This window comes from Filicampus tigris, chromosome 7 (genome assembly GCF_054856515.1).
Source record: "Filicampus tigris isolate MCC_2025a chromosome 7, RoL_Ftig_1.0, whole genome shotgun sequence".
Taxonomy (NCBI): domain Eukaryota; kingdom Metazoa; phylum Chordata; class Actinopteri; order Syngnathiformes; family Syngnathidae; genus Filicampus; species Filicampus tigris.
Window position 1 is genome coordinate 654,142 of NC_141223.1, and position 22,840 is coordinate 676,981.

Sequence of the window (22,840 nt, forward strand, 5' to 3'; positions counted from 1 at the left end):
TTGTTTGGCTGGGACGTCATACATCGCACACTTAGGCTGCGTCTTGTGACGTAACCGCAGCACCAGAGACCCAATCCCAATATCCACATATGCAATCTACGGTCTTCGCTTAAGTGCACCAAGTATACGAATAGTTCGAGGGTGCAGGTTAAAAGTGTACAAAGAACGCAGAATTGGGAAACTACGTGTAACCTACGTGTCATCTACTTAGGCCCCTGCGTCAGTGAGCATGGCGGCACGCGTTTTTTGTTTTTTTAAATTATTTTAAAACTTCAGTAAAGTAGTACATGTAGTAAAGTAAAACTCGGGCTTGGTCTTCCAGTCGATGGGAGCTATGGCTCCATTATTGTGACTATTAGCGGCTCCTGTACGATATGCGGCGCATGTGCAGAAGGTTGCTAAGTACGGCAGCTACACTAAAACAAAATACATAGTTAAAGGGTAAAATGTGACATTGAAACATCGATTAATATACACATAACCGAATAATAAAATGTATAATGATTCAATATTTATAATTGAAAAAACTTTTTATCGGCACCGAATTTCATCAGTTTCTCGCTATTTTGGTCAAATTCGCAATGAATTGTGGGTATGTTGCTTCGGTATAGGGGCCATGAATGCGCGCTCAGCCGAAGTGCGGAACAAGGGCACACAGAGGGCGGGGCGACAGAGCACTTTGCGGAATCGGGACACGAACACACACACTCGAGCCCTCGACGGGAACGCGCAAGTGACGAGCACAAAGGGTGCAAGTCTGGGTATTGGGATTGGGCCTCTGTCGGAACTGGTTTGCGTGTTTTTGTGGGCGATTGTGTGGGGTTTTGCCATCGCTCGCTCGTGAGATGAACAGCGTGGGCGAGGCTTGCACGGAGCTCAAGCGGGAGTACGACCAATGTTTCAACCGATGGTTCGCCGACAAGTTCTTGAAGGGAGAGCGAGGCGCCGAGCCGTGCGCGGACAGCTTCCGGCTGTACCAGCGCTGCGTGCAGAAGGCCATCAAGGACAAGGACATCCCCGTGGACGGCCTGGACTTCATGGGCCCCAACAAGGACAAGCCCGACGGCTGAAGAAGACAAGAGGCAAGACGGGCGCCCCCTCTGCCCCCCCCCCCCCAACAACGAGCGCAAACACGCCAAACGACTGATTGCTGCTTCCGAGTCAGCATGCGCACTCAAGAGCGCAGTCGGACCTGATCAGACGGCACCCTTGCTCTTGTTTTCATGTCCTCACAACGACACGCGGGACAAAATGTAAAACTAAACTGCAATCCAGGACGAGATCAACATTTCGGCATTTTGTGTGTGTTTTATAACACAAATGCCTGGGGCACCTCCGGCTCGCACTTCAAGTTTCTCCATGCACCAAAATTAGAAATTATCTTCAAGATTTTGCAATTAGTTTTTTTTTTTTTTTTTATGTGGAGAAACAATCCGGTTTTTTTTAAATAAATGGAACAACATTTGGACAAACTATTTTCATTGACTTGTGATTTCAAAACTTCAATTTGTTGTGTATGCTGTAGGGAAACGGAGCTGCCAGTGTGGAGTAAACATTTGTTTACTGACAGGCAAACTCTTAAATACGATGTAACGTAATTGTAGGGTAATTACTAAAAACAGCATTTTTCCCACAATGCCACCGGGTATTGACTTGCGCATGTGCAAACCCCGTGGCATTACAGTATGGGAAAATGCAGAGCAGACATGACATAAAACCATTAAAAAAATCTATTAAATACATGTTTACTAATATAATTCTTGAAAGAGTTGGTGTAATGTACACTGTAAACCCGAAACAGTAGAGCGTACTCGAAATTCTCGTGGAAACCGATTGCCTTAAACCACTTTAGTTTTTACACGTGGGAAAACTTCTTAACATGTTAAGTATGGAAAAACTACACACACCTGAACCTGTTTAGTTGACATTAATTAACTTCAATTCTATGAATGCAACCTTCTAACTTACTGCTACTTGTAGCAAGTTGACATGAATAATCATTTCTTGTAATTACACTATACTTAAGACGCTGAATGTAGAAATTCAAAAATCAACCGATTCAAATACTTTAAATAGCATTTATTTTATTGCAGAATTTCCAGCCGTTTGACAGTGTATAACCCGCAATAATACAATCCAACAACTGTTTTCCCCTTGTAACTTGGCATTCCAAACAAGGTGAAACTGGATGTAACCCTAAACACACTATGGTGTGCTTGCATAATCTAATGAGAGCCAAAGCACAAATGCTTTCATTATTACAATAAAGATGGATCCAGGCAAAATATAAACATGTTAGTTAAGATACAATAATATATGATACAAAAATGTTACATTAAATGGACAAAAATACGAGACAAATAATTCAAAAATATATGATTACCACACAAATATGCACTATAAACTGCAAAAATATTAGATGAAAATACATCCAGTAGAAAAGATTACAAAAACACGACATACATTACATATAGGAAACAATCACTGTCATCATCAGTTAAGACCACTGGCTTTTTGCAGAAATATAGTCACAGTACTTACACTCCTTCAGACTTAACCTGTAACACAAGAATCAACAATGAATCACTTTTTCAACATTTGCACCCATTGGCTTTGGTCAAGAATATATTCACAAATACTTACACATACTACATCGTCACACTTCACTGTAACTTCACTGTACGTAAACAGAACACGAGAGAAGAATGAATGACTTTTGTCAACAACAGTTCAGCCTGCTAGTCATAAATATATCCAGAAATACTTACACTTATACTGCATCCGCCCACTTCACTGTAACTTCACTGTACATAAACAAAACACAAGACAAAAAAAGAATGAATCTCCTTGTCGACATCAGTTCAGCCTGCTGGCACAAGTTAGGAATCATCCAAGCTATGCAGACTTCTGCACTCTAGTTAGTATCGCCACCATTTTGTGAGCACCAAAAACTTGGTGGACCCACGCACACAACGCCAAAGTGGACCTCCACACTCGCGTGTTTCCAAACTCCCTCACACACAAAAGCACGCACAACCTGGGCTAAAATCACGAGCAGCGTTGTCCTTTTTACCTAACATTAAAAAAAAAATACGTTGTTCACGTTCAACTCACGGTAACACGACAGATATCATCCATTTTCTATTGAAATATCACTAGAATTGTTAGCTAGCTCTCAGCCAGAGGCTAATAGACACTGACAAGTGAAGATACTTTTTTGTTTCCGTCGCCGCCGACTTGGCTCGATGGCCCCTTACTTAAGAAGAATGGACATTCGTTTGCGTGCCGTGTAGCCCTCGGAAACGCGACACAAATACTCACTTTCTTTACTCGCGATGAACGTATGTCCTCGATTTTGTTTTGGCCTTACGTTGTGAAAATCTTCCGGGCGGGGCAGAAAGCAGATATGACGTCCTCATGGCACGTTTCTGACTTGAAGGTGTTACGAAGTGTGCTCGTCGTGGTTTTTCGTCTGATCTATTTCGTTTCTCCTTTAAATGAACAATAAAAACGAGTGACCAATACATGCGCACAGCTTGTCATTGCCATTTTCAGAGTCGGAAGGCTACGCCGCTGGGCGAGTGACGTCACACACGCACTGGGTGAAACGGCCAGTGCGCCCCCCCCCCCCTCCCTTTATTCCTATGGGAGTTGAATTCCGTATCAAAAGTAATTAACAATAAGAAAAAGCAAGATATTGACATTTTTAATGCTTTGTTCCTATAAAACCTTAGTTTCAAATATCCAATGATAGTTTTCCTGTTATACTGTGCTTTACTTTTTACAGTTATTTTCTTTTTTGTTGAGACGATTTTGTTTAATAGTAATATCACAACGTAACTGATTGTATTTCCTGATATCATACAACTTTGATTTCTGTTTAAATTTTGGAATTGAATATGTGATATAGTTATATGATTCGCTATTGCGATTCAATAGAGATTGAGGGGGGAAACGTGGGCGGACCCAGCTCACGAAAATATCGACTTTTCTGCATTTGCCTTTTTTTCATGTCCCATACACTTTAAAAGCATCCAGTCGGTACTTTGTGAGTTCTTCGTGTCACCACACACACACACACACACACACACACGCACAAGTACATGCACACACAGATGGAGATGGAGGCCAGCAGAGAACACTTAATTGGTGCAAATTCATCCTTTACTTATTTCCTTATTTGGAATGTGAGGTGGAGGTATCATGTGACTGATTGATGATACCTGTTAGCTTGCGTCTTGTGTGCGTACTCAAGTATACTGCCAAAATTGTCTGTTATCACATTTCTGAAACGTCACATTCCCGCATCCCAGTCACTGGCGAGGAATGCGCTCCAAAAAGTTCTCTCGACAAATTATGTTTTCATGAGAAGGGAAACTTTTGGGAAAGAACTATTTCGACTAAGCCAACCTTTAAGAAGCCATACTGCGCTGATTAAAATAGCTCTTCATCATTTACAGAAGTGCCTCTCCAACCTTTGACCCCCCCACCCCCCAAAAAAAAATAGCTTTCCAAGTAGCAGCATCCTGACCAACATGAAAATACAGGAGCATAGTAGGCCTGAGCGTTAGCCATTATGCACAGTTTCAACATTAGCGCAATGTTTAAATATTGGACAATTACTTAAACGTTACAATTAAACACCACATACGATACGTTCAATACATAAAAGTTAAATAAAAATTGCACCTAAATAAAAGTTGAAAAACAAATATATTGCAGTTTTTCTGAAATCCGAGTTTTTATAGAAAACAGACGTTTATCAAGAAAAAAAAAGTCCAAACTAGAAGAAAAGGTCTATTTTACAAGATGAAAGTCAGGAAAATTGCCCTATTTTTGCCGATATATTTTTGGGGGAGAAAAAAAATCATCTTACAAAAGTCTTTTTTTCCCCCACAAGAAAAACACGATTGAGAAAAAAAATAGTTTTTGCAGATTTCCTTTCTCAAGAAAGTCACAGAATTTAAAAAAAAGTAGCTGATAAAAAAAGAGATGCTAGTTGATTAAAAAAGAAGACATGATAGCTGGTAAAACAACAAAAGAAAAAAAAGGTGTTGCCAGTTGAAGACATGATAGCAGATAAAAAATAAAAAAGATTAAAAAAAAAAAGATAGCTAGGCCAATTGATGTTAAATAAAGAAGAGACGATAGCTGGTTAAAAAAAACAAAAAAATGACAGATGACAAAACACAAACTACGATTGCTGATAAAAAGTTTTTTGTAGCCGAAAAAAAAAGAGATAATAGTTAATTAAAAAAAGACATGATCGCTGATAAAAATAAAAAAGATTTTGCCAGTTGAATAGATTCTAGATGTTAAAAAAAGAAAAGATGATAGCTGGTTAAAAAAAGGTGATGTTGCCAGTTGAAGAGATTCCAAATGTTAAAAAATATGAATTGATGATAGTTGGTTTGATATATACAAAAAAACGCTGAAATAGAAGAGATGAAAGCTGGTAAAAAAATAAAAATAAAATAAAATAAAGATGCTTGTTGGTAAAAAAAATAAATAAAAAAAAATCCCTTATTAAAAAAGAAAAGCCTAGTTAATGGCCATCGCAGTTTGGCGAAGTTCCCGCAGGAAGTGCCGGACGTCTTTCTCAGGGTGGAGCTCACACGGACCACACGCTGACTGGCTCTGTGGAAATCAGGAACAAACATTCATACAGTGGCTACGGAAAGTATTCAGACCCCTTGAAATGTTTCACTTTCTGTGTCATTGCAGCCATTTGCCCAAATCCCAAAAGCTCTTTTTTTGATTTCTCATGAATGTCCACTCAGCGCCCCATCTTGACAGAAGAAAAACTGAAAGGTAGAAATGTTTGCAAATGGAGTGAAATCTCGCGTGCAAGTATTGCGAGCCTGCTGGCTGATTTTCTTGAGTCGACGCCCCCTTTTGAGCCGGCGCGGCCTTCTTGGGAACGATGCAAGCGCTTTTGGGGATCCCCTGCCATTTTCCTTGCGGATCCTCTCCACTTGTGTCCGTTGGTGGACGGCCATTTTGGGGAGCTGCTCAATGGGCTTTAGGTCAGGGCTCTGGCCGGAAGCCACTCCTTTGTTATCTTGGCGTCGTTGTCCCGTTGAAAGGTGAACCTTGGCTCTCGGGTCCCGAGCGCTCTGGAAGAGCTGTTGCAGTCGTCTTTGGCCTCTTCTTGACCTCTCTTTCTCAGCAAGGCTCTCTTTCCAGACCGCCCTCCCTCCCTCCCTCCCACGATGGCTCCGGAAGAGTTGCGCTCTTTCCCCAACTTGTTCCATTTGAGGATTACGGAGCAATTCTTTTGTAACCTTGGCCGGATCTGTGCCTTGCCACACTTGCGCGGCTCATCTCCTTGGGCAGTTCACGATTCCATGATTTGCTCTGACGTGCACTGTGAGCTGTCAGGTGTCATGTAGACACGTGTGCGCCTTTCCTCATCAAGTCCAATCAGTTGAATTCAACACAGCTGGACTCCAATCAAAGCGCACAAGCATCTCAGGAGAAACGGACAGCATGTGAGTTCAATATGAAGGGCGCTGCAAATGGGTCGGAATACTTATGACCGTATGATGATTTCTCTTTTTTCATTGGTTGTGACATCACTTCCTACTTGCTCACCTGATTCTGGTTAATGTTGTCCTCTAAGAACTTGAGGCCCTGCTCCAATTTTTCAAATTTCACAACGTTCCTTTCAGTTCTTTCCCACTCTGTGACGAGAACTCCGACTTCTGTGGAGAAGCATTTCAGGGTGTCCTTGGGACACATCTGACAAAACAAGGAAAACAACAATACAAATGACATCAACAACAACAATAATAATACAAATGATAATCATGTGTACGAAGTAAATAGAGACATACAGTATGACAGAAGCGCAACGGAGGGAGGGATGTTTGATCATTTTTGAGGATATTTTCATCTTTTTTGTCTTTTGTTTCAATGACACTGTATTTAAAATCTTTTACTACAACTGGGAAGAAATACCAAAATATTTTTAACAAGTGCAAAAAATGTCGGAGGAAAATATAAACAAATACAATAAATATTAATCATCAAATATTAGGAAAATGAAAAATTAGACAACTAAATACATGAGTTAGCGGTAGGTACAACATTTTGCTTGTCAAAAATAGAAATTATTAGGTGAAAAATATGTTGATGGTAAAAAAAAAAAACCCAACCTATTATGATTTGAATAGAGACATCACATGAAAATTACTTGAATATTGGAAAGTTGGAAATCTTTGAAACCCCAAAAAACGAAACGATCCAATATTTTTAAAAGAAACTAATGCAAAGATGGGCGGCACAGAGGACGACTGGTTAGCGCGTTCTCCGGGTACTCCCGGATGTGGGGCGTCGACTCAAGAAAATCAGGCAGCAGGCTCACAATACTTGCGCACGAGATTTCACTTCACATTCCAAAAACAAGCTTGGTAGGTTAATCGGACACTCTTAGGTGTGGTTGTGAGTGCGGATGTTTGTTTGTCTCTGTATGCCCTGCGATTGGCTGGCAACCAGTTCAGGGTGCGCCCCGCCTACTGCTCGATGACAGCTGGGATAGGCTCCAGCACCCCCCGCGACCCTTGTGAGGAGAAGCGGAATGGATAATGCAAAGATTGTTGCCAAACAAACGACTCCGTTACAGGGGGACTTGGCTTCATAATGGTGCCGACTGAAGAGGTTTTGGGGGTTATGAACCGCATGCAGTGAGCGAATTTGACTTTTTAAGACTTTTTTGTGGGTCTACTCATGACAGACACGTCTACCTAATATTATGTCCTGAAGTCAAATTGTCTTTAATCAGAATGTTTTAACTAGTGAGTCTGCATGGAACATATTTTTGACAAAAATATCTTTGGATTGACCTCCGCTTTGAACCCAAATGGGATATAAAGTGTTTTTCAGGCATGACTTTGTGAGATCTTTTCATGGGTCATTATAGATATTTTGACCAAAATTCGAGTTTGCTCAATCAAACTTGCTTTGAGGGCTGATTTGTTTCTTAAAAATCAGGTTGGAAGCAACCGAGTCAAATCAATATCAGACTTGCCATGTCTTGTCAGCCTTGTTTTTGTGGGTCCACTCATGATAGACATTTCTACCAAATGTTATGTTTGTAAGGAGTTCAAACTGAAGACCATAAAGAAGAAGAGGGTCGTACCATGTAGTCATTGTAGGTGGGGGTGTACAACTTGCAGTCTGCACACTGCTAAGGGAGACACACAAAGCGGAACGTCATGACAACACACTGATTAGCGGCGGTCACGTGATTAGGTGAACATACACGACTCCTCTGTGGTCACTTCATTAGGTACACCAGTTTCTGACATCCCGGATCGCAAAGACAATAATGCTGACTTTTGATGGACAATTTCAAAGTAGAAAAGGACCTCATCTCACTGTTGTAAATGTACACACACACACACACACACATATTACACTGCGTGTGTATATATATATATATATATATATATATATATAAATAATGAATAAATACATAAATCCTGGCTTTGCTCAGTACTTTGCTGATGCGCCCTGGGCAGCAATTGCAGCGAAATATTGAGCAGCAAAGGCTGTGAGTACTCATGTACATGATCTCAGAGTTTTTTCAATATTTAATATATTTGCAAAAACAATTTAAAAATGTTGCTGTATTAGCCTATCGCCCACCGATGAGCGGTCCAGACAATTTGAATCTGAATAAACCGTATCATTATATGTTGTATGAAGAGAAAAATGGACAAACAAATGCATAAATATTGGACAAAGAGATTAATAGATGGAATGAAAATTCTGAAGAAAAAAAATATCCACAAATATCCAAATAGCCGACATGATATCCCAGTGGGCATCTGATGTCAATTCAACATCAAGATGTCATCAATTGAATGATTTTGATGTCACGTTGTTGTGAATTGACATTGAAGATTGTCAGTAATCTGACAAAATCTCAAGGAGGGGAACAAGAACGACACCAAAACGTTTCCTGCTGTCATTATTGCTGTGAGTATCATTTACTCCATTTTGGAATTTAAGCCATAATATAAAAAAGAAATATACGGAATGTTCAAAAAAAAATAGGGGGGGGTGGGGTATGAACGAAAACGCCTGCAGCAAATAATTTCCCTTCCAAGGATTATGTCAAGTAAGAATGAAACAAAGTGCAAAGTGCGTTTGGTGTGATTGTGAAGCTGAGTGACTATAGTGCAGCCGGCGTAGCGACTGAAGCGTACGTGGAGCAAATCGTACCGAAGCGGCGTCGGCCATGAGGAGCTCCAAGAGCCTGATCAAGTCCCAGCTGCGGACGCGCGCCCCCGCGTCGTCCGGCAGACACGCCAGGCCCAAAACGCAAAGGGTGACGAGCGCTGCGGGCCTTGCTCTCAGCATGTCATCCTCGTCTTCCTCGCCAGCAGGGAGCGCCTGCGGACAAAAGCTTGCTTGCTTGCTAGCCAAACGGCAGACTCCCGATGTCTTCTGGAGACTTTTGGCTTTGGCTGGCTCTAGCCATGATGTGCGCCAAATGTCATATTCCTACAAGCCAAGTGTGAATGTTGCAAAAGGCGCAGGCCCCCCGTCTTACTTGTGAGCTGCGTTGCAAACGGACAAAAGTTGTGTCTCTCGCTCTCGCTCTCTCGCTCGCTCTCTCTCTCTCTCTCTCTCTCTCGCTCTCTCGCTCTCTCGCTCTCTCTCTCTCTCGCTCTCTCGCTCTCTCTCTCGCTCTCTCGCTCTCTCTCTCGCTCTCTCTCTCGCTCTCTCTCTATCTCCCTCCCGCCCGCTGGTTCGCAACCTCCTTTTGCCTCGGCTTTGGGTGTGTCCTCCTCATCCCTCAATCCGCCTCCTCTGCCCCGACGGCAACGCCTCCTGGACGAGAAGACACCCGGCCTCATTGGTCGCCACCAGCATGACGACAGAACGAGCCAGTGAGTGCTTCATGAAACCTTCGCAGCAGAACTTTGTTTCTTAAAAAAAACAAAAAAACATTTCAGTCCAACGGACTGGTCGCCATCTGATCCTGTGATTAGATCCACGGCCATGGCCTTGCAGCACACTGGCCGTCAGTCAGTTGCAGGACACATCAAAACACTGGACTGGGTAAGCGTCAATCTAAGGCAGGGCTCTTCAATCCTGTTCCTCCGGGGCCGCTGCCCTGCCCGTTTTCCATCTGTCATCGCTGCAACACACCCGATTCAAATGAACGGATAACATAACGATCCTGATCATTTGATCATCAGGTGTGTTGCGGCAGGGAGAGATGGAAAACGGGTAGGACGAGTAGCGATCCTCCAGGAACAGGATTGAAGACCCCCGATTGAGAGCAAGATCTACGTCACAGGTGTCCAACTCGGGTCCTCGGGAGCCGGCGCGGTGTCCTGCATGTTTTCGCTCTTTCCCTCATTCAAATGATCGGCTCCCCAGCAAGCTCTGCGGGAGCCTGGTAACGATCCTGTTACACGTGAAAGCACACACCGACGGATTTCAAGGACGGAAGCGCTTGAAAAGGATGAGGACGGATGGGGTCGGAGGACGCTCATTTTTATGAATAGGTAAAAAGGTCCTGGAAGGTGCTAAAGGAGATGCATTGTGTTCGGCTTCCATGCCGCAGAGTCAGTCTTTCGTTTTAATTACGGTATCGCCCTTTGGGGTGGGGGGGGGGTGGGGGGTCAGTATCGCCCTTATTGGGGTGGGGGGGTTGAGTGGTAGTTTGTCGCAGTTGGTCGTCGCAAACGCAAACCCGTTTAAAATGTTAGGCGATGGCTATTTTTTCCGGCCGGACAAAGGCGGATAGACGGATTGCGGAAGGGTACCCCGGATGTAGGCGGTAGTGGACGGCAAATTTTTAGTAGAACGCCCAGCTCTGGTATTTACGCATAAAAGAAACTCTTTGTATTCTCTTCTTTTTTTTGTTTTAATACACACAGTGCAGGAACTGATGTGAATTGGAAAACCGGTCTTGTTTTAAAAGATGTGAGCGCATCCAGTCCGAGCCGTACCATATCGATTGGAATCGTAATCCCACTGAATCCGACCGGATCGTTCCGTTTTAAAAAGAACCGTCCTTGAATGGATGGCACCCAATGTATCAAGGCACTTATTAAATCGTCTTTTAGTGGAGAGTTGCACACCCCTAGTGCAAAAAAAACCCCAACGTAATCAAAAATGCTGGTGGTTTTTTTTTTTGGGGGGGGGGGGAATATTGGCATTTCAAATCATTTCAATGGGGAGTCTTTATTTGATATACAGTACTTTACGAGTCAGTCAAGTTAGAAGCTCGGTCAGCGAACTAAACTGGCAAGTCAAGGTACGATTGTACTTTATGGATATGGTTTATTTTGCAAATGACAAAAGGTGTCCATTTGGAAGCAAACATCTTCCAGCATTTCAGAAACATTCCTTAACATTCCATCGTTGCTCTTTAAGTCTCTAAACTCCAACCGATTACACGCGCAGGAATGGACTTTGCAATATTTCCCTCCAAAAGAACAAAGACGCTGACAATTAGCCCAGCATTGCAGGCGGTCCCTTGGTTCCACTTTGTACTTGTCGGGAATTTGAAACTTGTCAAGGTGGCATATTTGAGCCCAGTTGGTCTGAATGTTCCAGACACGTCATCTCCAACACAAACACGCCAAGGATCTGAGAACGCTGTGCAAATTAAGTGCCAATGAGAATTCATAAATAAACAATACAATGACTACAAATGGTTATTCATTCAGTAATAGTACAAATAATAATAATATGACGATGACTCATGATAGCTACAGAATGTCAACGTGATTGCTTTGTCGGACTGAGGGCCTTTTTGTTTTTTTTGTTTTTTTTAACACACATTATTTTTTATAAACCTTCCGATTCAAAAGACGGTGGTGAAGACTTCACATCTATCATCCGTAGTTTCCGTACATTTTTCCTTGACTCCCACTTTTGTCACATTGTCGAGGCTCTTGAAAAGCCATCACGCACTCAAGTCACATATCGTCTTCCTCAAAGTATGAACAAAATCCAATGCGGCCCTCGGAGAAAGACTTTGTTTCTCTCGGATGGCTCGATGGCCTTTCTCATAGCCGGCCGCAGTTCTGAGGAAGCGGAGAAGGAGCGTGCGACAGTCCCTTCATGCTTACTCGTCTCGCGCTGTGAATTTCTCCGCATCCGGGTCCGCCCGCCGGCGTCGGGCTCACGCTCACATGGGCGGTGCTGAAGGAAGTTATTCGACCACTGCCGGCTATCTGCAAGTTGACGGTGGTGGCGTAGCTCGTCTTCTGATTGGACACTTTGCTCGGCGGCGAACGGCTTGCCGGTGATGATGCGGAAGCTGCTGCGTTGGTGGCCTGTGGAGGTGATCGCAACCGGGCCCGGTAGACCCGGCGGCGGGCGGCCGCGGGCGGCGATCGAGGCGCGCCGGCGGAGGCAAAGTTCGGCCCCGGCGGCGGTCTGCCGACGTAGGCGCAAATCAGCTGGCTCCGACAGCTCCCCTGTTCCAGCTCTGGATCTCCCCAATCTGCCGCCATCGAGGAGGGGGCGGGTTGCGAGAGGGAGGCCAGCGGAGAAGGAGAGCTGGTAGCAGTGGAGGTGCGGCTGGTAACGTAGCCCTCGCGTCCATTATAGTTGGCGCAGCGTAGCTGCCCACCAAGCCAAGGGTCACTGCTGAAATGCTCTCCACCAAAGTCGCTCCTCGCGGGGGTAAACCTCCTCGGAGAGATTGGTGACTGAAGTCCACCTCGAGGGCTGAGGCAAGACAGTGAACCCCCATAGGGGGACCTTCCGTTCCTTGGGCCGTTCAAAGCAAACTCTTGCCTGTCAAAGCCGCCAGCGAAGCCAAGAGATCTCTGGCTACTCTCGGCCCAGGAGTAACGCGGTTCACCAGGTTGACTCTCGGCTGGAATCGGGCAGGTGTCTGACGGGTTGGAGAGAGACCTCTGTAGAGTGGGAGGTTTATTGGGGTGTCCATGAGGGGATCCGGCTCTTGAACCGTGCAGTAGGGAGGAAGGGGCGGGGGGAAAAGTTGCATTCTCAAAGGCTGTTTGACCGGAACAAGAAGACAAGGAGCAAAAAGGGGAGATGAATTGGGGATTTCTGGGTGGGGGTGCTGTGACGTCGCACGTCCAAACTGACACACCGATAGCCGGCGGCGAGAGGATTTGAGGGCTCACACGTGAGGAAGCGGCTCCAGTTGGGAGACTTGCTGCGGACCCTTCAGGAATCTTCAGAGTTAGACCTGAAGGATTTTGGGAACTTGCCCCTCCAGCCCGTGAGCATCTGGGGTGGGGAGGCTTGCTCGCCATGGCAGAGGGAGAATTCTGCTGAGGGGGGGGAGAGCAAAGGCGCGTGAAGGACGCGGGGCTCACAACTGGAGATGGGGACTGGACTCTTGAGTTGGGCTCGGACGCAGAAAACGGTCGCGCGATGCGGTTGTGTGACCCAAAGGAGGGGCGGTCAGCGGATTGCTGCACGGGGGTGAGACCGCTGCTAACATCAACTAAGCGCACCCTCGGTGGACTAGGAGAACAGCTTTCACTGCCGATGCCACAATTAGAACTTGTACGCAATAAGTCCGAGTTGTGGCTGAGGGGGGGGTGATGATGATGATGATGATGATGATGATGGGCGGAGGAGGCACTGGACAGAGGCTGATGGTGACTCTCTCTTATAAATGGAGAGCAAGAAGAGTTTTGTGAATTTGAGTATAAAGTTGAGTGGGCAGAAGACGGATCAGGACAAGCGGACCTGGGAGAAGATGGTGGACAGCGTGGATTCCGATCGATAGCGGCCCCCAAATGGGAAACGGCGCCTTCCTGGCTGCGAGGGAGCCGAGGTGATGGGGAGCACCGTCGCAGGTGAGAGGACGCTAAGGATGGTGTGCAGGGAGGACTTTGCGTGGACGAGCTTTGCACTTGATGCCTGGCATTGTTCTTTTTTGCCAAAGTTTGACTGATGCAGGAGGCCGCTAAGGATCTTGTGAATGTGGAGGGAGATGCAACAGGGGAGGAACGAGGTGGAGGGCAGAGGGAAGAGGGCGATCCAGGGGAAGAAGGGCCTGCTCCTTTGGACGAAGTGTGACCATGCGTTGGAGAGGAGGCAGGAGGAGCCCTCTTGGGCAAACTCCTGACAGGTGACGAAGGAGCAGGGAAACATGGCTGAGCCCTGGGTACGGCGTCTGGAGAAACAAAGCCTCTGTTTGCTAAGGCGGTGGGAGAAGATAGTGGAACAACCCTGAGTGGCGAGGAGCATGGAAAAGAGGACGGTGTGGGGTTCGGTGAGGGAGGAGACGCGCTAGTGGAGGAAGGAGAGGTGTGCCCAAAGACAGGGGCCAATGCTCTGAAATGCGTGTCCGTGTGAGTCGCGACCGCGAGGGGACTTGATGTCTCCGCCTGACGGAACACATCCAACGCGCATCGGGGAGCGGAGCAGCATCCTGAAGCGCCGGCAAAGATGGGCAGGCTAGTGGGCCGTACTGGACCCTGCCGGGCCGGGTTCCTGGAGTAGACAAAGACAAGTTGTAAACATAGCCCCAAATGTTGAAATTGTATTGTCCAACTCCGTCAATGCACTATGATCAAGGTCCCGTTATCACAGTATTTCCAGGTATAGTAGGTCAAAATGATTTTGACAGGGAGAAAAGGTTGAATTCCCAGTCGTATGACCTCAGGGACTTCTGAGCTTTCGCCATAATCATCTTTTTTTTAAACTCATCCAAGCTTTAAAAAGAGCTTTGACTACACAAGTAAGAACAAATAACTGAAACGATACAGTTGTTAATTTGCTCCTAGGCAAGGATAGAAAGTCGAGAAGACATTCTCTAGATTTGCGTCGTGGTTTAGCTGTCCTTTTTGGTTGAATAAACGCCAGACGTACCTATTTTCACATGAAGTGCTGAAATGGACTTTCCCGGTATTCGACATGGCCTGGAAGTCCAATGGCTTGTGGCCGGTGAATTCTGGCAGACGATCGTGAGACTCCGGCGCCGGAGGGACATTTGATTCCGGGACTCGCATCGACGACAATGGACCCGGTCCCTCTCGTTGCCGTCTCTGGAATGTTGGCCCGGGAACTTTCACATCTGGCAAAGACGTCCGTGTTTGTTGTGAATAACTATTGAATTCACACTTGGTCTTATTCGTGGTTAGCAGATCCTCTTTGCTTGAGCCTCTAGGGACACCCGGAGCAAGTTGACTTCCACCCATGAGGTTTAAAGCTTCTTTAGGATGCTCCTCCGGACGACGTTTGGGTTTTTGGACAGGCAAAGCCTGGTGTTGTGAGGATGTCAGGTTGGTTGCTGACGATAAGGCGCTCATCTCTCCTGGGCCTGAATCATCGCGCCCGCATCCGGTGCACACTGAGTATTCGGGCCCCGAGCGAACACCGTGCATGTCTTCGCTTGGTTCACTTGCACTCTCGCGGTCCTTTGCCGGGATCTGGGATTGTGGATGGTGTTTGTATTGCGCAGCTGGTAAATCCTGTTTATATTGGTAATGACCAGCTTCATCGTTGGTAACATTCCAATGTGGTCTGTGAGAAGAGAGCCCCGAGTGCTTAACAATGCTGTTTACAGACGCTGTGTCTTCTGTGTAAACACGTTCTCTCAGCTCTGACCTACAGAAGGCATGAAGAAAAGGGTCATCCGCCCGCATGAATAAAAGGTCGTCTGCAAAGACTGACTTGATCAACTTATGACGTATACGTAAAGCACATACCTGAGGGTGTTACTCTTATCTTGACTCAGACTGAATGAAGAAGTTGTTCGTACGGCACTCGATATTGCTTCTGGTGTGACGGTTGACTGACGTTTATCATCCGGTCCACCATAGCCCTGTTCTTCGCTCAGCGCTGTGATGAAGTCCCTGGGCCTGGAGAGGGTGAATCCGTGTGACTGAAGTTGACAGGTAGGGTTTGGCTCTTCACCGGGCACCACCGTTTTCAGGACATCTAGAAGAGAACATCAGTGAACAAACCTCAATACAGTCGAGGATCCTATGTGATTGATAAGAAAACGACCCGGAAGCATTTGTGTTTATCTAGTTGCTGAGGTCTTAGAGAGTCTTAAGTCACACTGGTACAGGAGAAGCGTCGGGCCGAAACCTGCCACGTCCCACAAATGGATACTCTTGGTCAGTCCCCACATGGCTCTGCGACTTGTACACATTAGCGACCCATCCAAAGAGTTGAAAAGGGCTTGCTCTCCTCGTCGACGCAGTGAGATCTGCTTGTCAGGAATTCCGAGACGAGGCCACCAAGGGAGAGGCCCTTCGGTCTCGTCAGGGGAACAAAGTATCCGCAATGCAATTCCTACACCCCGGTTCTTGTAATCTTTACAGGTGACATTGTGTCCAAATGAAATTCCGATCTGAATTCAATGCAACTTCCCGATCGCACGGGAGACGGAGGTACGACCCAGCGCTGCTGTTTCTACTCGACCGCAGTTTTTGTATTTCCTATTGCTTATAATAAACACTCAAAGACAAACTGACTATCAGCATTTCACTTGGACACATTATCACCTGTAATCATTACAAGAACCTTGGTGTAGGAATTCCATCGCGGATACTTTTTTTCCCCCTGACGAGATCGAAGGGCCTCTCCCTTGGTGGCCTCGTCTGGGAATTGCTTACAAGCTCAAAGTTAAATCTGTCAAATGTTTGAAAAACAGCGCGTACCAATTCTTTCTTTCACAATTCTTTCACCCAGGCTTCTTATGTCCTCCTGGCTCATGGTGTGATTCTGGTTCTTGCGGTTGGTCTTGGTGTGGCTCTGGCGTTCACACAGCATCTGTGCCTTAGCGGGGACGTGCAATTTGTTCTTGGTCTGAGCGGCGGGGAAAGTTGGGAATTCATTCTTGGTGTCGGTCTGTTCGTCGGATTTGGGTCTGGGCTTGGCGTAAATAGCACTGTCACTTGATTTGGCAGGGGCCTGACTTGGGATGTCACCTTTTGGCTGTTTTCTCACCTCCAGCCTACATTTCGTCTGAGAATGACACTGAGTCTGGCTTGGAATCCAAGACAGTCCAGTCAAACCTCCGGTTTTGTTCCGAACGAAAATGGCTCGCTTTTGATGCAAGGGCACCTTCATGGTGCTGACTTTAGCGCTGTACATACTAGCGAGAGTTTGGACTTTGCTCAGGATCCGCTCAGAGTTCTCCATCAGCGAGGGGTCCGCCGCAGGGCTAGCCTCAAATAAGCCAATTCCCGTGATGTCTGAGACCATGCCCTCAAACAAGGCCCGGTTCGTTGAGACAATCCTGGACTGTCGGGAACCTCGTCCAAGTTGAATTTGACTTGGAAGTTCTTCAAGGTTTCTACTGCTCTCGGTCACTTTATGTTTGCTTCCGGTCCAGGTGGATGTTGTTTTATGACACGGTGGGGTATTTGAAAGAGTTGTTGAGGATTCTTTGAGACTTTCCTTTGATTCATTTAGGTTACATTCAGACTCATTTGTCCTTGCCAACTCTGGAGGAACACTTTTACTTGTGTCATTTCTCTGTGTAAAAGGTTCCTCTTCTTGCCCTGGAGTTTCATCTTGTTGACTGTTCTCTGCTCCTCCATCGCGATCTTCCTCTGATTGTTCATTGCTGACATTTCCTTTTCCCCCCTCGGTTTCTTTCTCAACTTCACCGGGCTGGATGCTGGATGACGGCAGATTGACAAGAACCTCATTTGGATTTTCATCGTCTCCCATCCGGGTGGAGATTGGTGTCTTATCGGGGAGGTTTCTGTCTTTGGCTTCCAAATCCACGAGTCTTATCGGTGTATCGGTATGTCCATCATGATCATGAGAATCTTCTGGAAGTGCGGCAGAAGCTGGACCGGAAGTGAGCTCTGCATCTTGATCAGGCTCCGTTTCGACTGGTTCGTTCTTGCCCTCCTCTTGGTTGTCACGAGTGAAATGCGACAGCGAATCTCTCGCCAGTTCCCTGGGGATTTGTGAGGAACTGTTTCTCCTTCTAGATGTCTCGTCTTCTTCCTGTCCGGCATCTTCTGCCCCTCGGTCCTCTTCCAGCTCAGCTGCTGCCTCATAATAACTTCGGATTTTTTCAATGATCCTCTTGTCGCGTCCGGTCAGAGCAGAGCCTCGTTTTGGCTGATCGCACAGGCTGTCTCCGCGACCGTCATCTGGATTCGTGGAGGAATTGGGGGCCTCCTCCTGAATTAAGTGACTACTCGCCAAGCTGTCCTCCATGATTGAGACGGAAGGAGGAATTTCTGTCGGGGGGGAGGGAAAGGTCGTCATCGTGAGAGGCTTCTCTCGCTCGCCGCCTTCTGATATTTTCCTAATCTGTATTTCTTGTTGCAACTCTTCCTCTTGCGCCTCTTGCGCCTCTTGCTGTGCATGCAGTCCATTCCCGCCTCTCTCATGTACCACGTTAGCCCTTTGGAGTTTCAAGTTTGGACAGCCAGCAGTCAGCTCTTCAGCGGCGCCGTTCCGGCCACTTTCCACTTCCTCCTGCTGGGGGTCCAATGTGAGCGTCTCCTCCGGGCTGGAAGCAACCGGGGGCAGCGGGCAGGTGAAGTTGCTTTCATGAGGCGGAGGCCGTGACTCGGTGTGCTGATCCAGGACCTGATCCTGAGAAGAAGAGAACGGGTGTTCAGTACCACCCCGGACTCCGTCAAGGACAAGGTTTGCTCACCGCGGAAAGCAGTCCCTCCCTCGCTCGGCTCTGGTTGATCAACTCCAGGATCTCCTCTGTGATGGACAGAGTGGGGGGAGCGCAGAGGGCTGCTAAATCCTCTTCATCATCTTCCACCTCCTAGAATAACACATCTGTCAAGGATGTGTCGTCAAACTTGAATTACTTGATGTTTGAATGCAGCTCACCTCTTGTTCCCGCTTGTGCTTCTGCTCCAATTCCATCTGGATGACAGAGGAGGCCAGCGTACTGCTGCTGCTTCCTGCCGAGCTCAAACTGCCGACCCGGATCAGCTCGCCCTCGCTGTCGGCTTGCTGGGAAACATTTACAATGCTCGTCACAACATTGGCTGACTTTGACAGTTACCAGGTTGGAGAAACAAAGGGACTACTGTGACGTGGTCTAACCTTCAGGGCTGCTAGGAGACGTCACATGAGGATGGCGAGTTGGTGCAGAGAGGAGAAGACTGTTAGCAAAATGTACGAGACATGGCGGCGAACTGATTGAGGAGAAGACTGCTGGCACAATGTACGAGACGTGGCGGCTAACTGGTTGACTCTTCTAGCAAGCTATGACCCTGAAGTCGCACAGAACCTTCGATTTGAAAGCAGACACGTGTCAGCGTGTCAGACGAGAGCTCACTGTCGTCCGTCTTCTTTGTCTGTTTAGCATGCAATGCAGCTTGAATTTCACAAAAGCGCCAGCTACACCACTTGGACCCGAACAAGTAAGAGCTTCAACATCAACTACTTGGTCGTTTCCAGGTGTCTCTGATGTTTATTTTTCTGTCTCCTGCTACTTTTATGTCCACCCTGAAGTCTTATGTGTCTATTGTTACGTCTTAACTGGTCTTTAATGTCGATCTTTAAGTCTCCATATGTCTATGAGTCTTCTTTTATGTCGCCAAGTCTCTTTCAGCCGACGGTCAGGTCTTCAGGTGTATTTCGTGTCTACTGTTAGGTCGCCAATCCTCTTTAGTGTCTATGCCACAGGTGTTGTTTTGTCTATTTTTTGGCTTTGAGTCTGTCCTTGAGTCTTTCCGTGCACTCTTGTGTCTTTAAAGTTCTTCAAGTCGACTTTTATACCTTATTGGCAGACCGTACAGGTGTACTTTTCTGTCTGCAGATGTCTAAGTTGACTTAGATGTCCTCCCGGATGTGTTTCATGGAAACGATTGTGTCCGCATGTGTCTTTAAGGCCTCTTTTATGTCTCCGCGTGTCTTTGGGTCTGCGCGCACGTCTTGCGGTGAACTTTTCGGTCCGCCGATGTCTTTGTGTCAACTGCGAGCAGATACTGTGGGCGTGGCATTACTAATACTATTGCTATCGCTCATCAAGCTTTCCAATAAAAAATATGGCACGGTAACTGCTGGGAAGCATTGTGAGCAATTCGCATTTTTGTTGGCGCCCATGTGCTCTTCGAGTTGCTTATCTGGGGTACAAGTCGAGTTCACCGTAGTGGTGAATGTTGATTCCTGTATGACTCACAGGTTCAAAACGTACGTCATGTTTGGACGTGACTTTCGTTTGATCAACGTTGTTTGATTGATGGACTCGATTCGCAATTTGCTCACCATGAGGATGAAACGCCGCTTCGATGTCCTTTGCTGGCGCTGAAAGACAAAAAACATTCAGGCAACTTTTGTGGCTCCAAGTGACTTGAAGGTCTCCCGAAAGCTCTGACATTGTCTCGAATGTCTACTTTTATGTCCCCAAATGTCTAAGTCTACTTTTTGGTCCCTAAGCGACTTCAATGTCTACTTTTACAGCTGCCAATGTGTCTTTAAAATCCACTTTTCTATCTGCGCGTACCCTCAAGTCTACTTTTAAGTCTCCACGCATCTTAAGGTCTACATTTCACACATCGTTAAATGTGCTTTGTGTCTTATTGTTGTCAATGTCCTCTTTTACATCTCATTTGTCTTTGTGTCAACATTTTGAACCTCCAATTGTTTTTATTGGGTTTACTTTTATGCCTCCACGTGTGTTTAATGCCACCAAGTGTCTACACTTGGAGACAGAAAAGTAGATAGGAATGTCCAATGTGTCTTTAATGGCTGCTTTTGTCTTCAGCGGTCTTTATTTCTACTATTAAGTGTCGACGTGTCTTTACGTCTTCTTTTATGTCTCCATGTTTCTTTGTTTTGACTTCCACGTCGCCGGTATGTCTATAATGCCTACTTTGATGTCTCTTGTGGACTTCAAGTTGCCCTGTCTGCTGTCTTTTGGTGTACCTGACTGTCTCCTGGTGCGCCTGTAAGGCAGATTTCCCTCCAGTAGCAGCGGCAAACTCTTCCTGCTTTTTTCAGGCGTGTACGTTAGCCGTTCGGGAGGTTCTGGAAGGTCAAACAAAACATTCATGATGTGTTGCTCCACCACTGAGTTTGAGCTTTCTGGAAAGTAAACATGAAAAGGGACTGCAGGGTCTTTTTGGGGACCTGACTGACGTCGTCCTCGGTGATGAGCGTGAATGTCGTCCAGTCGCGGAGAAGCGGAAGAAAACCTCTTCAGGTGATCCTGCTCAAACTGGGCGGCTGCTAGAAAACAGGAAGTGGCCATGAGCTTAGCTCACGCAGAAAGCAAGTCTGACAGAATTGACAAAAGCACCATTTGGCAAGACATAAGGTCATTTGAGTGCATGTTGTGTCATTAGGGAGTTTATAATGTTAAAGGATTTATTTTTATATAAAGCATTTAGTCAATGTCCTGATAGTTGCGCTGAATTGTCCAGATGTCACACTCTTAAAACTGCTAGGTTAAAAATAGCCAAATTTGGGTCAAAAATGGACCATGAAAAAAAACACGAAATAAAAATAAAATATAAAAAATGTAAACTACAACTTTAAATAATCCGCAAATAGGTGAATCCGGAGGTGCCAAACCGCAAGCATGTGGGGGTCCACTGTACCTGCTTTTGTTTCTTTTACCATGCGCTTCTCCTCATTATCACATTCAGACAGATTTTAGGACTTGACTTACGACTTGCTTGAACCAAGTCAGGACTTGACTTGCTGGAAATTTGGTGGCAACTCGACTTTCTTAATTGTGTGTGTGTGTGTGTGTGTGTGTGTGTTCACTCACACTGGCAGAGGTTGTCTCCGAGGACCTGTCTGGCCTGCAAAACACAACAATTGGACTGCATCAATCGCAAAATGTGGACAAAGAGAAGAACATTTTTTTGTGCAGTAGTGGGAAGTAACCAACTATACATATTTTGTCACTGTATTCAAATATATTTCCCCAGTATTTCTTCTTCATTTTTTGGACACATTTTTACTTTGAGTGCCTCTGTTTGAAGACAGATCTGTCCTTTCTACTATTTATCTTTCTCAACCTCTGCAGATGAAGACGCATTGTAAAAAACACAAATAGTCGAGACGTCAAAATGAATCGGCAACTAATCGAGTATCAAATTAATCAAAAGTTTTGATACTCGAGTATTAGTTTAAAGCCATTGTTCACCTTCCAAATCCTCTCAATTCAGTCTCTTGGTAATAATTCTCAGATTTATGTCCTCCTTCATGAAATCAGACTGACTATCGTTTGTGTTTAATCAAAATATGATTAAAAAAAAAATCGAAGTATTTTCAAACACCTGCTTTGATTTTGTAAAACAATGGCCAAATCAAAACTGAATCAGTTGCAAAAATGTTGCTGAGCACAACATCAACCCCCGTTGTTTGTTTTTGATATCACAAAAAATACCAAATACCAATTTTGTTGATAAACAGTAATTGGAAAAGAACTTTTTTTTGCAATACACTTCGATGCAAAATCAAATATTAGCACATTATCCGACGAATCGATGGAATAATCGATCGATTCTAAAAATAGACGATAGTGAAAGCCCGGGTAAAGTCAAGCGCGTTTGAGATCCCGATTAATGATTGGAGCAAAACTCCGGTACAAACAGTCGACATAGAGGAACGGGAACTGGAAGGTATTCCTCATCCGTGGCCTCACTTCAGAAAAATGTGTTTGCCGTTTGTGGCTACAAAAAGGAAACATCCACAAACTGCCAGTTTTTGCCCTTCAAAGGGGATGTGAAAAACACATACGGTACAAGTAAGGTGTATTTATTTATTTATTCCACTCGCCCGGTTGCTGTCATTCGCTAATGCAGCTTTTACTTTCTACTCGTTTGAAAAACTGAGCTTGAACTGGCTAGCAGTTGACTTTTGTACTTGAATCCATCTCAGATTGTGTAAATTGTGACTTCCACTGAGGTAGAGCAGTTGAATCAGA

General features: G+C 45.6%; 4 protein-coding genes across 9 annotated transcripts in view; 1 reads left to right on the forward strand and 3 right to left on the reverse strand.

Moving 5' to 3' along the window:
* The first annotated feature begins 629 nt into the window (after positions 1–629).
* On the forward strand, positions 630–1,475 carry triap1 (TP53 regulated inhibitor of apoptosis 1). The gene has a single exon (XM_086036778.1). It carries the CDS (start codon positions 846–848, stop codon positions 1,068–1,070), a length of 225 nt encoding a protein of 74 aa, XP_085892904.1. The 5' UTR covers positions 630–845; the 3' UTR covers positions 1,071–1,475.
* Positions 1,476–2,058: 583 nt separating this feature from the next.
* il15l (interleukin 15, like) lies at positions 2,059–9,702 on the reverse strand. 2 transcript variants are annotated; one of them, XM_086035858.1, is made up of 7 exons: positions 9,229–9,702; positions 8,141–8,185; positions 6,595–6,741; positions 3,322–5,637; positions 2,769–2,804; positions 2,644–2,677; positions 2,059–2,558 (listed from the first exon to the last, which is right to left on the reverse strand). In XM_086035858.1, exons 1-4 carry the CDS (start codon positions 9,364–9,366, stop codon positions 5,542–5,544), a joined length of 426 nt encoding a protein of 141 aa, XP_085891984.1. In that variant the 5' UTR covers positions 9,367–9,702; the 3' UTR covers positions 2,059–2,558; positions 2,644–2,677; positions 2,769–2,804; positions 3,322–5,541. The 2 variants fall into 2 exon arrangements, with proteins under 2 accessions (XP_085891984.1, XP_085891983.1); XM_086035857.1 differs by having other exon boundaries at positions 8,141–8,188.
* Positions 9,703–11,284: 1,582 nt separating this feature from the next.
* On the reverse strand, positions 11,285–19,128 carry LOC147144256 (uncharacterized). The gene is made up of 7 exons (XM_086036212.1): positions 19,003–19,128; positions 18,784–18,909; positions 18,596–18,715; positions 16,629–18,531; positions 15,669–15,900; positions 14,830–15,567; positions 11,285–14,451 (listed from the first exon to the last, which is right to left on the reverse strand). Exons 2-7 carry the CDS (start codon positions 18,817–18,819, stop codon positions 12,036–12,038), a joined length of 5,445 nt encoding a protein of 1,814 aa, XP_085892338.1. The 5' UTR covers positions 18,820–18,909; positions 19,003–19,128; the 3' UTR covers positions 11,285–12,035.
* An 878-nt stretch (positions 19,129–20,006) lies between these two features.
* Positions 20,007–22,840, reverse strand: part of plekhg2 (pleckstrin homology domain containing, family G (with RhoGef domain) member 2) — a 28,377-nt gene continuing 25,543 nt past the window's right edge. For 2 of the 5 annotated variants that reach the window (XM_086036214.1, XM_086036213.1), the window contains exons 12-15: positions 21,677–21,710; positions 21,034–21,132; positions 20,830–20,931; positions 20,007–20,208 (exon numbers count right to left, since the gene is read on the reverse strand). In XM_086036214.1, coding sequence (XP_085892340.1) covers positions 20,024–20,208; positions 20,830–20,931; positions 21,034–21,132; positions 21,677–21,710 — 420 coding nt within the window. In that variant the 3' untranslated portion in view covers positions 20,007–20,023. The remainder of the gene's footprint in view (positions 20,209–20,829; positions 20,932–21,033; positions 21,133–21,676; positions 21,711–22,840) is intronic. The other 3 variants (XM_086036217.1, XM_086036215.1, XM_086036216.1) reach the window with 3 other exon arrangements.

Excerpts from the sequence above, each read along its gene's own strand:
- LOC147144256 (XM_086036212.1), bottom strand. The coding sequence starts at position 18,819 with ATGGAATTGGAGCAGAAGCACAAGCGGGAACAAGAG. Across the intron at positions 15,901-16,628 it reads AATTGTGAAAGAAAGAATTG|ATGTCCTGAAAACGGTGGTG; the intron begins GTACGCGCTGTT and ends GTTCTCTTCTAG. Across the intron at positions 15,568-15,668 it reads GATAAGAGTAACACCCTCAG|GTCAGAGCTGAGAGAACGTG; the intron begins GTATGTGCTTTA and ends TGCCTTCTGTAG.
- triap1 (XM_086036778.1), top strand. The coding sequence starts at position 846 with ATGAACAGCGTGGGCGAGGCTTGCACGGAGCTCAAGCGGGAGTACGAC.
- il15l (XM_086035857.1), bottom strand. The coding sequence starts at position 9,366 with ATGCTGAGAGCAAGGCCCGCAGCGCTCGTCACCCTTTGCGTTTTGGGC. Across the intron at positions 6,742-8,140 it reads CCACCTACAATGACTACATG|ATGTGTCCCAAGGACACCCT; the intron begins GTACGACCCTCT and ends TTGTTTTGTCAG. Across the intron at positions 5,638-6,594 it reads ACAACATTAACCAGAATCAG|AGCCAGTCAGCGTGTGGTCC; the intron begins GTGAGCAAGTAG and ends TGATTTCCACAG.